The sequence below is a fragment of the Cervus canadensis genome, chromosome 16 (genome assembly GCF_019320065.1).
Source record: "Cervus canadensis isolate Bull #8, Minnesota chromosome 16, ASM1932006v1, whole genome shotgun sequence".
NCBI classification, from domain to species: Eukaryota; Metazoa; Chordata; class Mammalia; order Artiodactyla; family Cervidae; genus Cervus; species Cervus canadensis.
The window spans coordinates 13783433-13796675 of record NC_057401.1 but is presented as its reverse complement, the minus strand read 5'-3'; the positions used below and the strand labels follow the sequence as shown (position 1 = coordinate 13796675).

The 13243-nt window shown below is 38.2% G+C and overlaps 1 protein-coding gene across 4 annotated transcripts in view; it reads left to right on the top strand.

The window, feature by feature from the left end:
- The window catches only part of CWC27 (CWC27 spliceosome associated cyclophilin), a 241541-nt gene that overhangs the window by 183975 nt on the left and 44323 nt on the right, over window positions 1-13243 (top strand). For all 4 annotated transcript variants that reach the window (XR_006273416.1, XM_043489002.1, XM_043489001.1 and 1 more), the window contains exons 12-13: window positions 159-268; window positions 9050-9153. Coding sequence is in view for 3 of the 4 variants with exons in the window: in XM_043489002.1 (XP_043344937.1) it covers window positions 159-268; window positions 9050-9153 (214 nt within the window). In the remaining variant the exon portion in view is untranslated. The remainder of the gene's footprint in view (window positions 1-158; window positions 269-9049; window positions 9154-13243) is intronic.

Genomic DNA, 13243 nt, shown 5'->3' with positions numbered 1-13243 from the left:
ACAGAGTGAAGTAAGCCAGAAAGAGTTTTCTTTTTTTAAATGGAGGAAAGCAGTCCCAGGTTCTGACCTCCTCTTCAGCGATAGACATTCATAGACTTCAGTATGAATCCATACAGCCTTTTTACTGTTTATTCTAAAACTAGTCTATTATTCCTCAGAGGAAGAGGCTGCTCCAGATGGTGCTGTTGCAGAATACAGACGAGAAAAGCAAAAATATGAAGCTTTGAGGAAGCAGCAGGCAAAGACAGGAACTTCCCGGGAAGACCAGGTAACTTCACAAACCAAAATTCATATGCAATTCATTGCCTTTTAATTGTTGTGCAGGAGTTGTCAACAGAACCTATTTTGATTATACATGAGGGAAAACATTACGTCTTAAAAATTAAAAAGGATATATTAACATACAGTGAGGTGACCAGGACCTTGGCCGTTCAAGCAAAGATCCAGATGATAGAGTTCTTTCCAGATAGAAAGGTATAAAACCTAAGACTTTCAAATTTTAACTTTGTGCATGCGTGCTAAGTCACTTCAGTCATGTCCGGCTCTTTGCGACCCCATGCATTGTAGCCTGCCAGACTCCTCTGTCCAAGGGATTCTCTAGGCAGGAATACTGGAGTGGGTTGCCATGCCCTCCTCCAGGGTATCTTCCTTATCCAGGGATTGATCTCAGGTCTCTTTAGGTCTCCGCATTGGCAGGTGGGTTCTTTACCACTAGCGCCACCTAGGAAGCCTAAATCATGGGGGCCTGGTATAGACCTTAGGTATCCTCGGGGATCTTCCTGACGCAGGAATTGACCCAGGTCTCCCTCATTTCCAGCAGATTCTTTTCTGTCTGAACCTCCAGGGAAGTCCTCCCTAATTAAACACAGGAACCTGGTAAAACCACATATTACCAGACACTCAGATAGAATCTTTGCTAAGTGAATATCATGAGACCGTAATTATAAATGATGAAGGGCTCAGCATCTCACCTGCTGCCTAGCCAACTTCGCTTGAAATAGTATACTGCCTATAAATAAGGCACTTGGTCTGCTAGTTAACTTCTACCATAAACAATATTGCCAAACTCTCTTTACTGAAAGTAATTCCTGAATCTTTAGCTAGTAATATAAGAAGATTGTCAGAAATCAAGAATAAAAAAGATAGGAAGTTAGCTCAACATCTTGGGGGTCAACACCATGCAGCACTTGGCACTTGATGAGATGGATCCCTTGAGCAGCCCTTTATGTTGAAAAGCTAGGGGGGCAGACCAAAATTATTTATATTTGGTGCTGCCGTGTATATATATATATGAGAACATATCATTTTAGGCATATAAATAAAACAGGCAAAAGTAAATTAAAAAGCCCAAGCCTGTTTGAATAAATTAATCTAATCAGGAACTATATTATAAATGACACCTAATTACTGGTAAGGAAGATCACGCATCAGTGCCTAGCGTGAAAATAATCATAGGGAAAATTCAACGAGAATTCAGGTATAGGAAATTATAATTACAGAGAACTAACTTATGTGCAATTTTCAAAAGAAATGGCACATCAAGTGAAATTAAGAAAAGTGCTTTATTAACTTGTTTTCATGGAGTCACAAAGTCCTCTGAATGTATTACCAAAAGATGTTAAGGATCACTGTTATTCTTGCATTTCTCTTTCTTCCTGCTAGTAAATAATTATTAAAAATCTACCATGTCCTCATCACTGTAATTGGTGGTAAACAAGGCAGAAACAGCCCTATCTTCTCTGAGCTATCAGAAAGAAAGGCAGTTAAACAAGTAATACCAACAAAAGGGGATGAGCATTATGACAGGTTAGATACATTAAATTATGTAAATGTATCAGAGTAGGACCTAATATGGCATAAGAATCCAGAAAGGCTTCCCTGAGAAAATGATTTGTCAGCTGAGCTTTGAGGGTTAGTGAGGAGATACATGGCTAGACAAGAATAGTATATGAGAAGTCTTTAAACTCTTTGCAAAGAACTAAAAGATGTTAAGTATGACTGGAACTTAAACTAAGAGAAAGAAAGAGATGAGGCTGGAGAGGTAAGCAGGAGCCAGTTCACACAAGATATTTTTGAGCCATATGAAGGAGTTGAGATTTACCCTAAAAGCAATGGGGAGACATCGAAGAAAGAAGGTATTATAATCTCATTTGCTGTTTGGGAAGATTCCTTCAACCTGGTTGCTGTATGGAGAGTAGAGAACCCGGGGCAGGACTAGAGGAGCAAATGCCATTTGAGAGACCCATGTATACACATGTGTGCAAAAGGTCTACCAGGGGAGGCGCCATCAAAACAGCTTCTTCATCAACACAGCTGGAAGGCTCACTCTGTGCTGAAGAGAATGTGGTTAGTGGTTAGTCCTTTTCTCCTCCTGCAGGAGCCAGAAGACTGATTCCTCTGGATGCCAAACAGAAATACCTCCATGCAGATCCTATTTTCTTCCATTTCTTTCCACAGTGTCTGCTTTTTTGGCTAGTATCTGTCTTGCCTTTCAAATGCAACTAGAGAAAGTCCAATCTTGAAAATAGGAAATGTTTAGAAAGAACAGCCAAATGCAGAGTTCCAGTGAATGGCAAAGAGAGATAAGGCCTTTTTAAATGAACAATGCAGAGAAATAGAGGAAAACAATAGAGTGGAAAAGACTAGGGATCTCTTCAAGAAAATTGGAGTCATCAAGGGAACATTTCATGTAAAGATGGGCTCAATAAAGGACAGAAATGGCAAGGACCTAACAGAAGCAGAAGAGATTAAGAAAAGGGGGCACCGATACATAGAAGAACTGTGTATGTCTTACTGACCCAGATAACCACAAAAAAGATGTCTTAATGACCAGATAACCACAACAGCACAAGAGATGATTCTACACATGGGCATAACCAGGTGGTCAATACCAAAATCAGATTGATTATATTCTTTGCAGCCAAAGATGGAGAAGCTCTATACAGTCAGCAAAAACAAGATCAGGAGCTGACTGTGGCTCAGATCATGAACTACTTATTGCAAAATCCATACTTAAAGAAAGTAGGGAAAACCACTAGACCATTCAGGTATGACCTAAATTAAATCCCTTACAATTATACAGTGGAAGTGACAAATAGATTCAAGGGATTAGATCTGATAGAGAGAGTTCCTGAAGAACTGTGGACAGAGGTTTGTAACATTGCACAAGAGGCAGTGATCAAGACCATCCCCAAGAAAAAAATGCAAAAAGGCAAAACAGTTGTCTGAGGAGGCCTTGAAAATAACTGAGAAAAGAAGAGAAGCTAAAGGCAAAGGAGAAAAGGAAAGATATATCCATCTGGATGCAGAGTTCCAAAGAATAGCAAGGAGATATAAGAAAGCCTTCCTCAGTGATCAATGCAAAGAAATAGAGAACAACAGAATAGGAAAGACTAGACATGTCTTCACGAAAACTAGAGCTACCAACAGAACATTTCATGCAAAGATGGGCACAATAAAGGACAGAAATGGTATGGACCTAAAAGAAGCAGAAGATATTAAGAAGAGGTGGCAAGAATAAACAAAAGAACTATACAAAAAAAGATCTTCATGACCCAGATAATCATGATGCTGTGGTCACTCACCTATAGCCAGACATCCTGGAATGCGAAGTCAAGTGGGCTTTAGGAAGCATCACTACAAACAAAGCTAGGGGAGGTGATGGAATTCCAGCTGAGCTATTTCAAATCCTAAAAGATGATGCTGTAAAAGTGCTGCACTCAATATGCCAGCAAATTTGGGAAACTCAGCAGTGGCCACAGGACTAGAAAAGGTCAGTTTTCATTCCAATCCGAAAGAAAGGCAACACCAAAGAATGTTCAGACTACCACACAATTGCACCCATCTCACATGCTAGCAAAGTAATGCTCAAAATTTTCCAAGACAGGCTTCAACAGTATGTGAACTGAGACCTTCCAGGTGCTCAAGCTGAATTTAGAAAAGGCAGAGGAACCAGAGATGAAACTGCCAACATCCGTCGGATCACAGAAAAAGCAAGAGAATCCCAAAACAACATCTACTTCTGCTTCATTGACGACTCTAAAACCTTTGACTGTGTGGATCACAACAAACTGTAGAAAATTCTTAAAGAGTGGAGAATACTCTCAGACCACCTTACCTGCCTCCTGAGAAATCTGTATGCAGGGCAAAAAGCAACAGATAGAACCAGACATGGAATGATGGACTGGTTCCAAATTGCAAAAAGAGTATGTCAAGGCTATATATTGTCACTTTGCTTATTTTAACTTATATGCAGGATACATCATGTGAAATGCCAGACTGGATGAAGCACAATATGGAATCAAGATTGCCAGGAGAAATATCAATAACCTCAGATATGCAGATGACACCACCCTTATGGCAGAAAGTGAAGAGAAACTAAAGAGCCGCTTGATGAAAGTGAAAGAAGAGAGTGAAAAAAACTGGCTTAAAACTCAGCATTCAAAAAACAAAGATCATGGCATCTGGTCCCATCACTTCATGGCAAATAGATGGAGAAACAATGGAAACAGTGACAGACTTTCTTTTGGGGGGCTCCAATATCACTGCAGATGGTAACTGCTGCCATGAAATTAAAAGACGCTTGCTCCTTGGAAGAAAAGCCATCATCAACCTAGACAGTGTATTAAAAAGCAGAGACATTACTTTACCAACAAAGGTCTGTCTAGTCAAAGCTATGGTTTTTCCAGTAGCCATGTATGGATGTGAGAATTGGACCAAAAAGAAAACTGAGCACCGAAGAATTGATGCTTTTGATCTGTGGTGCTGGAGAAGACTCTTGAGAGTCCCTTGGACTGCAAGGAGATCCAACCAGTCAATCCTAAAGGAGATCAGTCCTGAATATTCATTGGAAGGACTGATGCTGAGCTAAAGCTCCAGGATTCTGGCCACCTGATGCAAAGAACTAACTCATTGGAAAAGACCCTGATGCTGGGAAAGATTAAAGCAGGTGGAGAAGGGGATGACAGAGGATGAGATGGTTGGATGCCATCACCAACTGGATGGACATGACTTTGAGCAGGCTCTGGGAGTTGATGATGGACATGGAGGCCTGGCGTGCTACAGTCCCTGGTGTTGCGAAGAGTCAGACACAGCTGAGTGACTGAGCTGAACTGAGCTGAACCACAGCAGTGTGGTCACTCACCTGGAGCTGGGCATCCTGAGTGTGAGGTCAAGTGGGCCTTAGGGAACATTACTACAGACAGAGCTAGTGGAGGTGATGGAATTTTCCACCTGAGCTAATTCAAATCCTAAAAGATAATGTTGTGAAATTGACTGGTATGCTGAATGTGAAATGCTGCACTGAATATGTCAGAAAATTTGGAGAACTCAGCAGTGGCCACAAGACTGGTAAGGACAGTTTTCATTCCAATCCCAAAGAAAGACAGTGCCAAAGAATGTTCAAGCTACTGCACATTTACACTTGTTTCACATGCTAGCAAGGTAATGCTCAAAATCCTTCAAGCTAGGCTTCAGCAGTATGTGAACCAAGAACTTCCAGGTTTACAAGCTGGGTTTCAAAGAGACAGAGGAACCAGAGATGAAATTGCCAACATTCATTGGATCGTGGAGAAAGCAAGCAAGTTCCAGAAAATCGTCTACTTCTGCTTCATTGACTAAATTAAATCTTTTGACTTTGTGGATCACAACAAACTGTGGACAGTTCTTAAAGAGTTGGAAATACCAGACTTATTTGTCTGGGAATACCACCTTACTTGTCTCCTGAGAAACCTACATGCAGGTCAAGAAGCAACAGTTAGAACCTTACATGGAACAGCGGACTGGTTCAAAATTGGGAAAGGAGTACAAGAAGACTGTATATTGTCACCTTGCTTATTTAACTTATATGCAGAGTACGTCATATGAAATGCCAGGCTGGATGAATTACAAGCTAGAATCAAGGTTGCCGGGAGAAATATCAACAACTGCAGGTATGCAGATGATGCTACTCTAATGGCAGAAAGTGAAGAGGAACTAAAGAGCCTCTTGAAGGTAAAAGAGGAGAGTGAAAAAGCTGGCTTGAAACTCAGCATTCAAAAAACGAAGATCATGGCATTCACTTCCATCACTTCATGGCAAATGGAAGGGGAAAAAGTGAAAGTAGTAACAAATTTTATTTTCTTGGGCTCCAAAATCACTGTGGACAGTGACTGCAGCCATGATATTAAAAGAAGCTTGCTCCTTGGAAGGTAAGCTATGACAAATCTAGACAACATATTAAAAAACAGAGACATCACTTTGCCAACAATGGTCTGTATGGTCAAAGGTACGGTTTTTCTAGTTGTCATGTATGGATGTGAGAACTGGACAATAAAAAAGGCTGAGCACCAAAGAATGGATGCTTTTGAATTGTGGTGCTAGAGAAGACTCGTAAGAGTCCTTTGGACTTCAGAGAGATCAAACCAGTCAGTCCTAAAGAAAATCAACCCTGGAAGGACTGATGTTGAATATTCACTGGAAGGACTGATGTTGAAGCTGAAGCTCCAGTATTTTCACCACCTGATGCAAAGAGCCCACTCATTGAAAAGACCCTGATGCTGGGGAAGACTGATGGCAAGAGGAGAAGATGGGCTGCAGGGGATAAGATGGTTAGACAGCATCACCAACTCAGTAGACATGAATCAAAGCAAATTCTATGTAGGAGATGGTAGAGAACAGGGGAGCCTGGCATGCTGTAGCCCATAGAGTCACTAAGAGTCATGCATGACTTGGCGACTGAACAACAAAAAGAAAGGCCACGAGGATATTTTTTGCTTGTCATAGTCCCAGCTCTCCTCCTTTGACCAAATGCCAATATCACATTAATTGGCTCTAAAAACAGACTGTCTTGCCACTTTCACCTCAAAAGAATAAGATCCATGTCTAGTAATTTTCTAGGAAGTTTTAAAATTTCTAAGACTTCACTAAGAAATCTTTGTTTTCATTTTTATTTATGTCCCCAGAGAAGACATTTCCAAATTTGTGAAAATCCACCATTAAAAATTGATGGGGTTTGCTTTTAAGTGATAGATAGATATGCATGTAGAGATACATGTTTATAAAATATATAAGTATATAAACACATACACATATACACCCCCAGAAACACTTAGGAAGCCCTGTAGGATATATACCATATGTCCACAGTGGTTACTTTTTAGTGGTGGGAAGTAGATATTTTTATTTTGCTTGTCTTTGTTTTCTAATATTTCTACAATAATTTCTTTCCTTATTATAAAGCAAATACAATAAAAGTTTGTAGGCAGAAGGGTTTTTTTTTTAATGAATAAGGTTTTAAAATAAAGGATGTTTTCTTTATTAACATTGTTTGAAGAGGTTAATCCTTTAATTACTACTGTAGAAACAAATAAAGTATCTAAACCCTAACTCACTAGCAGCCCTTAAAATGCTTATGAGGATATTCTATAGGAATTTATAGTTTCTCCTTAAAACTCATCTCATTAAGCACCTATGGTAATGTGTATATTTTCAGCTATTGTCTATGCAGGCATTAAATCTTACAAAAACGTGTAAGGCACTTTTACCTATCATTTTTTAACAATAATTTCCTTTGTTTCTTGTAGTTATTTTGACACCACCTGTCTTAGCGAGCCTAGGTTCTAGGCCACCAACACCTACTTAATTTTTTCATAAACTGTGGTCTTAATGATATTTTAGATAAATTCTGGAGCCTCCAAGTTACCATGACTCGGTAACTTGTTTTTCACACATTGGTATCTGTTTTTCACACATTGAACTATTACACATTTTCTCTTATGAAATGTAAGTACGGTTAGCCCTTGAGCAACACAGCTTTGAACTTCATGGGTCCACTTATACTCAAATTTCTTTCAATAAATATATACGACAGTCCTGGACTAACCACGAATGGTTGCATAACCACAGAAGTAGAGAGAGGGCATCCGCTCAGAGCATGGGTGCCCTTAACCTCCAATGCGTTTAGGGGTCGACTATATTTCAGTACTGAATTCAGTGCACCATTGTCTTAATTAGAAACTTGATTTTTTTTTAGACAGGTGGTACTTTATCCCATTTCACAATTAAGTATCTTCTAAAACTGTAGAATAAAATTTTTTTTTCTAATTTCTAATTTCTCTGCTCAAATTCTGAAACAAGTTGTTAAGGTATAGCTGGAGACAATATGATTAAAATTTCAGGCACTTGTTGCTTCCTCTTAGCTTCCTGCTTACCCTCTTAAAGGGCATGGGAGTCAAAAAAAAAATCAGAGGACTGGTCCCTTTTTTATAAAAATATACTCAACGTGATCGTTATATCCTTCTTCTTTCGTTTAACAATAGAATACTTCATGAATATCGTTTTAATAATAGTGTAATTACATATTCACTGCTTTTTACCAAATTTATCTATTTTCTTATAAATAGACATTTAACATTTCCTTTTTTCACTTGTATGAATACTGTTGCAGTGTACATCTTTTGCATAAGCCATTTTCGGTGTTTCAGATTATTTTTCTACATGTATTCCCAGGATTGGAATTATTGAATCAAAAGCAATGAGCATTTATTGTTTCTGATACGTATAAAAAACTTTCCAAAGATGTCACTGCAGTTTACCCACCTTCCAACAATCAATGTGTTCATTCATTTCACCTTTCCCAACATTGACATCTTTACATTTTTGGAAATTTGGTCAATGAAAAGTGCTCTTTGTTGGTGGTATTTTGTTTTTGATTTCACATGTCTTAGTGAAGTGTTAATACCTCCCCATCTTGTGTACCCTAAAAACTTAGCTGTTAGTAAGCATGCATTTTAAAGTTTAAATGTCTTCTATATAAACAAGTTTATATCCCCAAAATCAGAAATAGTCACATATTCCTGGGGGCAAATATCAGTGCAAATGCAAACAGGCCAATGTCAAGGTTTGTGAATATCAATCACGGTTATAATTGGAGGGCAGTTTTGTTATTTTCCTTCAAAGTTAGAAAATTGTTTTATGGAAGGATATTTTCTCTTCTACTAAATTTAAGTGTCTCTTCTGAAATTATATTTATTCTTATCAGGAAGTTTAGCAGTCCTAATTGTTATTTCAGACTCTTGCGCTGCTGAACCAGTTTAAATCTAAACTCACTCAAGCAATTGCTGAAACTCCTGAAAATGACATTTCTGAAACAGAAGTAGAAGATGATGAAGGATGGTAAGGCCTTTGATTTCTTTATATTAACTATGAACAAATGGACTCAGAGCAGAGACACTATTAAAACAGTTATAGCATGCTTTTTTTTTTTCAGACTTTACCTTCGATTATATTCTCATCTTATATGGTCTCAACCTCCTTTTACTCCATTTCAGTTCAGTAAGCATTTATTTAGTGCTTTGTGTATTCCCACTATTGTATTATCCAGTAGAAAATACACAGGAAATACATGTCACTATCCTTGCCCTAAATAGTTTTCTAATATCATGGAAAAGATAAGACTCACGTTTATCAACTAGAAAACAGTCTTAAAAAATTCCGAGTCATTTTTTTACACTTTCCCACAAACATTTTAGAACTCATTAGTCCATTTCATAATCCTACTAAGTTCCTCTTCAAATTTATGATCTCCTGGATCCTAGCAATACATACATAGTTAACTCATTTTTATCTTCGGATATTTTTCAGCTTTTAAAGACACTGATAAGAAATAAAGGGATGAATGTCCTGTGCTTAACACTTTATCCTATACTGGCGGAAAAAAAAAAAGAATTGTGCTTTCTCTTATCATTCTCCTCTGTCCTCCAGTTGACTTCACATGTAGTATATTAGGCCTCCCCACACCTAACTGCCTCCACCTCCCATGACACCCTGGCTCAGGCACGTTGCTGCAAGCAAGCCAGTGGGTCACCCCCACACATGACTCACTCTCTGGAGCCTCTGAACTGTCACACTGTGCCATTACCCCAACCCAGAATCACAGCCTCACTCCCCTCTGCCAAACGGCACCTCTCCCCCATTTCAAAACACTGCTCAGCACTCCCATGCTCCAGGAAACCAGTCAGCAAGATTTGTTGAGCACTCACAAATCTAGAGGGTGGAAAGAGGGCTGGAACACACATTTAAAAGGACATAAAAACACTTACTAAGAAGACATTTAAGCAAGTAAGACTCTGCAACTATATCTGACTTTAGTCAAAAGGGCCAGGTGATGATGAGTTGAATGGGATAAATCTTACCTAGCATACAATCCTGAAAGCACTTGTGTATTTCTCAGTCTATAATTTCTGTATGATTTGGGTTATGATGCCAATGTTTGTAAAACCCTGAGTCTCTTTTAATAGGTTTCTATTGCTTTTGTGTATTTGTTTATACTTAAATTCAAAGCTGCTTAAGACAGAAGCTGGCTTATCCCATAGTTCTCTGCCAAAGGTGAAGGCTCAGTGAGTGGTGAGTGACCCATAGAGATAAATGCACATTGCAAAGAACTTTCTGTTTTTTTATATGACTGGACAGGTTTAGTTTTATTTTGGATTCCTTGAATGTCTCAAAATATCTTTCAAATGTTTTGGGTTCAGCCACCACACACAAAAAAATGTTTTGCCAAGTCCTCTTCCTCTTATTTTTGAATCCATATGCATTTTTTAAGGAAATATGATCCATGTGTTTCTGATTCATTTACACTTAACTCATCAAGATGGTGTTTTGTAAGAGCAGTTTGATGCCCAATAAGTTTTTTTAACCTTTTTATAAGCCATTTAAGTCCTTTTTTATTGAACAGGAAAGTCACCAACAAATTTAAACCCAGAAATTTCATTTGAAACTCATAACCCACAGGATTCAAATTTACTTTCAACTTGGCAAGACCATTTAACTTCCCAAGGTTCTTCCTAGTCCCTTGGTTCCATGTCCTCTCATTTTGAATCCCTCATTAGCATCAGATATCAATTAGTGTTTTTCAAAGTGTCATTTTTATTTTTGATGTGATTTCACAATACAATCAATATTCTAACACCCTCATTAGAAAGTTAAAACAGACAGGAAACTTCACCAGATTGGGGGTGGCAGGGGGAATAATCACAGGTCAGTGATATTGGCTAGTTCTCCATCTAGGAAACAGAAATAAGTGGTAAAGGAAGGGGGATTAGGATGAAGGAACGATTACCAGGTCTTCAAGGGGTTCCTTTCTGCTTCCAATTACAGTCACTTAACCAGAAAGTCAGAAGTCTACGCTAGGTACCTACATACTTTTTGTGTTTTTTTACTCTAACATCTAATTAAAACATCTGGGGTTCTTATCTACCACCTTTCTGTTGCAGTGTAAACTATTGAAATTTTGTAACCTGATAAGCAGTGGCATCACTTCTGTTCATAAACAAACCAGTATAAACCAGTTCAGCTTTATTAAATCCCTGGTGATTTAGATCATCTCTCATAAAATATATTCCACTAGGAAAAGATGTCTTATATTCAAAATGATTTATAGCAAATATTATGAGTGCATGGCATATGCATGTGTGTTATGCATAAATTACATGGTTCCCAGACTGTTTTGTAGGTCACGCTTGCCACTTTTCTAAGAAGTGAAAGTCAGCCAGTGCTGTACTACACTGCCAGGGTCTGTTATCTGAGGTAAAATGATTGCTTCTAAGACATTTTTATGTGTCCGCATGAGTGACCACACATTGAGGGATCATTTTCATTTTCTGTCAAGATAGAAACCATTACCAATTTGTTATGTTTTCTTTTACTTGGCAAACTGTTCTATTCGCATTTTTGGCCGAGCTGCTGTATTGGCATGGTATACAACAGACATTTGGGTACCATTCAGCTGCGTTCTACTTTTTATGCAAAAAAAAGTGGGCAGGGGAGAGAAAGAAAAGAAATATGATTCTATTGTAAACACCGTATATGGTGTTTGATAATTATTCCCAGATTTCACTGTCTAACAAGGCATTTAAGAAAGTGTTATTAGTAGATCTAAGCTGAAATGCGTGATAGAAATTTTTCACTCACAACGATTAGCATTTTTCCTTTGTAGGGATATATACTGCCAATATTTGATACTGGTAGTGACGGGCACCAGACGGGCACCAGATTCTAGTGTAGCAGCTAAAGGAACCTCTTTGCCATGACATTCCTTCTTCCCATCCTTCATCCCATAACATCACACACTCTTCTAGCTATAGTAACCGTCTTCAAACATGGATTTTATAAAATCAGTTAGATACATAGCAGGAGTTATCAGCCAAAGGATGTGTATGACCATGTAGATGAAGTCCATATGCCATTTTGAGTTTAGTTAGATAAAGCTTGGTTAGCTCCCAAAAAAGTTTTGAGAGTTGTGTCTGACAAGGCAGTAGGGAGACTTATAAAAAAAGAAAGCCACCTGCTCCTTATGCAACAAAATTAGCATTCCAAGAGGAAGGAAAAAAATTAAGTCTATGAGAGTAGACTGCAGTCTTGTGAACATTAACTATTCACTACTGTGTTCCATTGACACTTCTTTGCAGATCATTAACATAAAACTTCACAACAAATATACATGATAAAATAAAAAACAGTATAAATGTCTATCTGCCTTCATCCCTTTTTCTCTTCTTCTCTCTCTCCCCTTCACCACTTTGTTTAGTACATACAATATTCAGTAATATAAGAATAGGAAAACACTAACAATTGCAGTGGTTGCCTTAAGTAAACTGGAGAAGGAAATGGCAACCCACTCCAGTATTCTTGCCTGGAGAATCCCTCGGACAGAGGAGCCTGGCAGGCCACAGTCCATGGGGTCACTAAAGTCAGATACAACTTAGCAACTAAACCACCATCACCACCTCAAGTAAAGATTTTATATTTTTTATTATATAAGGAAAAGATATTCACTGTAGAAAAACCAGAGTATAGATACCTCAAAAGAAGTGAAGTAAAGTAAATCACCTGTGATCCCAAACTCAACAATAAGTGCTATTAATTTATGCATGTATATATGCCGTTCCACATACTTATGCATATTTTAAGCAGAGATGAGATTATATAATGCTGCAGTCTTATAATTAGATTTTTCCCCCTCAGCTATGTATAATAAATACTTGGCCTTGTGATATATAATTTTATGATATTCTGTTTGTATTCTGTATCGTGGCCATATAGTATTCCCTTACATGCTGAACCACATTTTGCTTGGTCAGTCCCTTGTTGTTGGATGTTCAGGCTCTCTAGTTTTTATTATTACACATAGCACTGTAATGAATGTCCTTAGATCTGTGTCACTGCCACTTTTCTCAGGATAAATTTCTAAAACTGGAGTTGCTTG